Source organism: Carlito syrichta, unplaced genomic scaffold (genome assembly GCF_000164805.1).
Source record: "Carlito syrichta isolate Samal-C Ts95f unplaced genomic scaffold, Tarsius_syrichta-2.0.1 Scaffold308004, whole genome shotgun sequence".
NCBI classification, from domain to species: domain Eukaryota; kingdom Metazoa; phylum Chordata; class Mammalia; order Primates; family Tarsiidae; genus Carlito; species Carlito syrichta.
The window spans coordinates 185,286-188,567 of record NW_007252100.1 but is presented as its reverse complement, the minus strand read 5'-3'; the positions used below and the strand labels follow the sequence as shown (position 1 = coordinate 188,567).

At 42.3% G+C, this 3,282-nt stretch overlaps 1 protein-coding gene across 4 annotated transcripts in view; it reads left to right on the top strand.

The window, feature by feature from the left end:
* SEC61A2 (Sec61 translocon alpha 2 subunit) overlaps positions 1-3,282 on the top strand; it is a 35,820-nt gene that overhangs the window by 27,270 nt on the left and 5,268 nt on the right. For all 4 annotated transcript variants that reach the window (XM_021715896.1, XM_008064762.1, XM_021715895.1 and 1 more), the window contains 2 exons: positions 731-922; positions 1,379-1,455. In XM_021715896.1, the coding sequence (XP_021571571.1) occupies positions 731-922; positions 1,379-1,455 (269 nt within the window). The remainder of the gene's footprint in view (positions 1-730; positions 923-1,378; positions 1,456-3,282) is intronic.

Sequence of the window (3,282 nt, the reverse complement as noted above, 5' to 3'; positions counted from 1 at the left end):
CAAAAAATTAGCCGGGCATGGTAGCACACACCTGTAGTTCCTGCTACTTGGAAGGCTGAGGCGGAAGGATCGCCGGAGCCCAGCAGGTCGAGGCTGCGGTGGCCGGGAGCGGCCACTGCACTCCAGTCTGGGTGACAGAGTGAGACTCCAACTCAAAAAAAAAAAAAAAAAAAGTTGAGGAAATGCATGCCATTCCCATTTTTATTCTATAAAAATTCGTAAATGTTTGTGTGGCTAAAAATCCAACTATTAGAAATATTCATTAACAGACTATTTCTTAACCATGTAAAGTTTAGGCAGTGAGTTGTCTTCTGTCAATATTTTAATTGATTGCATTCTTAATATTTAATATGGAAGAATCATGCATAAGTATTTTAATATGTTGGATACTCAGTTCAAAAAATTTAAGATTTTTAATATCAGTGATTAGGACTGTAATCATATTCCTACTTTTGGGAAGAGAAGGAATATTTTGTAGCTGTATTATAATTTTTTTAAAGTCACTTTTCTGACAATATAATTCACAATGTCTTGTACATAGTAGATGCTTACTGTATAATTTTGAAGGAGTGAAGTTATTGGAAACAAAAGTAAATTCTTAAGTTATTAGGGAATCACATAGGTGCTTTGAATTTAAAATAGTGTCATGCTTTCTGAGAAGTGTGAAAAGTCATAGAAATGAGTACTTGACCAGCGAGGCTACACTTGTCCTCTTGCTCATGTCTTGCAGGATGTCAGTGGGGGAGGACCCGCCCGCTCCTACCCAGTGGGAGGCCTCTGTTACTACCTTTCTCCTCCGGAGTCCATGGGCGCCATATTTGAGGATCCCGTCCATGTTGTGGTGTACATCATCTTCATGTTGGGGTCATGTGCATTCTTTTCTAAGACTTGGATAGAGGTGTCTGGCTCCTCAGCCAAAGATGTAAGCATCTGGTTTATTTTAAAATAGAAAAATTTTTTCTGGAACTAAAATCCATCATTGTAAAGTGTCAAAATAGCAGTTGTTACACTCTTACTTTTGTAATTCAAGCTTTAATTCATACACTCTTAATGTGACGTCACCCCAAGGGGCTAAAATTTGGTTCTGGGAAGGTAAACAATTCTTAGATACTACAAGGGTCTGCGACCCTCCAAAACCTTGCTGAACAAAAATCTTATTTGTTAGACATGAAAAAAGGGTTGAGAAGCACTGGGGGAGTGTGATTCCTCTGTAGCTGTGTGGCACTCAGGTTCGACTTTCCAGGGTTAATGGGGAGGTTATGACAATGCCAACTTCGGGATTTTTGTTTTCCTCGTCAGGGTGTGGAAAGCACTGAGCCTGGCGGGTGGTCGTCGGTGAAATGGCAGCGCTTGACTGTAACGTCTTTTCTCCTGGCAGGTAGCGAAGCAGCTTAAAGAACAGCAGATGGTAATGAGGGGCCACAGAGATACGTCCATGGTGCACGAGCTGAACAGGTAAGACCAGCAGGTTCACCCTTTCTGGGAGGAAGTTTGGGTGTCAGTCTGTCTTTCCCTTATCGCTAAATGTTTTTCTTTGTGTGTTCAAATTCATGTTTAAAGCCATTTTCTCCTGTTCACACAAAAAACCAAAAATTTAACTCCAAACTTGTTTTCCACGTCAGAACTGACACCTAAGTTAACTAAAAATAAGTTGAAATTGTGTTCTTCTCTGCTCATCCCGCTAAAATGTTGTACATCAGTGGTTCTGGTGTTGGCGGCTGCACATAAAGACACCAGGAGCTTTTGAAAAAATACCGGTCTTCACCTCCAGGAATTGTGATTTAAGAAGTCTGGGGTGAGACCCAGACATCAGGTTTTCGGGGTTTTTAAAAAATTGGTTTATTGAGATATAATCCACGTATCATGTAATTCACTTGAAGTGTGTATTTCAGTTTTTTTTTTAGTACATTCAGACATGTGTGGTCATTACAGTCTAATTTTAAGGATATTTTCTCATCCAGAAAGAAATCCTAGACCCATTAGTATTCCTCATTCCTGCCCCACCCTCCCAACCCTGGGCAACCACTTTTTACCTCCGTGGATTTGCCTGTTCTGGATGTTTCATGTTGGCTGAATCATGTAATGTGGTCTTTTGTGAACGGCTTCCTTCACTTTGCACATTTCCCAAGTTCATCAGCATTACAGTATGTATCGGCACTTCCTTCTGTTCGGAAGTTCTGTTTGGTTCCATGGCTGCACCACATATTGTTTGTCCATTCCTCAGCTGATGAAAATTTGGGCTGTGAGCACTTTTGGGCTTTTTTTTGAGTTGGAGTCTCACTCCATCACCCAGGCTGGAGTGCAGTGGCACACTCAATGGCCACTGCAGCCTTGACCTGCTGGGCTCAGGCCATCCTTCTGCCTCAGCCTTCCAAGTGGCTGGAACTACAGATGTGTGCTACCACACATTAGCCCTGCTAATTTCTTGATTTATTGTAGAGACGAGGTCTCATCTTGTGCCCAGGCTAGTCTCTAACCCACAGACTCAGGCAATCTTCCCACCTCGGCCACTCAAAGTGCTGGAATTACAGGCTGAGCCAGCAAGCCTGGCTGTGGACTATTTTGAATAATGCTGTGATGAACATACCTATACAGTTTTTGTATGGATGTATGTGGTTTTTTTCTTTTCCCTGATGACGAATTTGAACATCTTTTCATGTAACTATTAGCCGTTTATATATCTTCTTTGGAGAAATGTCTATTCAGACATTTGCTCTTTTTTTTTTTTTGAATTGGAGTCTCACTCTGTCACCCAAGCTGGAGTGCGGTGGCACTCTCAAGGCCACTGCAACGTCGACTTGCTGGGCTCTGGTGATCCTTCCACGTCAGCCTTCCAAGTAGCTGGAACTACAGGCGCAATTCACCACACCCGGCTAATTTTTTGATTTATTGTAGAGACGAGGTCTCGCCAAGTTGCCCAGGCTAGTCTTGAAGCCCTGGCCTCAGGTAATCCTCTCACCTTGGCCTCCTAAAATGCTGGGTTTACAGGCTTGAGCCACCACACCCAGCCTCATTTGCTCATTTTTAATTGGGTTGTCTTTTTGTTCATTTTAGGGTTGGATTTTTTTGGGGGGAGGGGATAAAAGTCTTTGTCAGATACATGATTTGCAAATATTTTCTCTCATTCTGTGTTTTTTCACCTTCTTGGTGGTGTCCTTGAATGCACAAGGTGTTGATCTTGATGAATTCTAATTTCATTTCTCCTTTGGTGGCCTCATGGTATTTTTTTTTTTTGAGTTGGAGTCTCACTCTGTCGTCCAGACAGGAGTGCAGTGGCCGCTT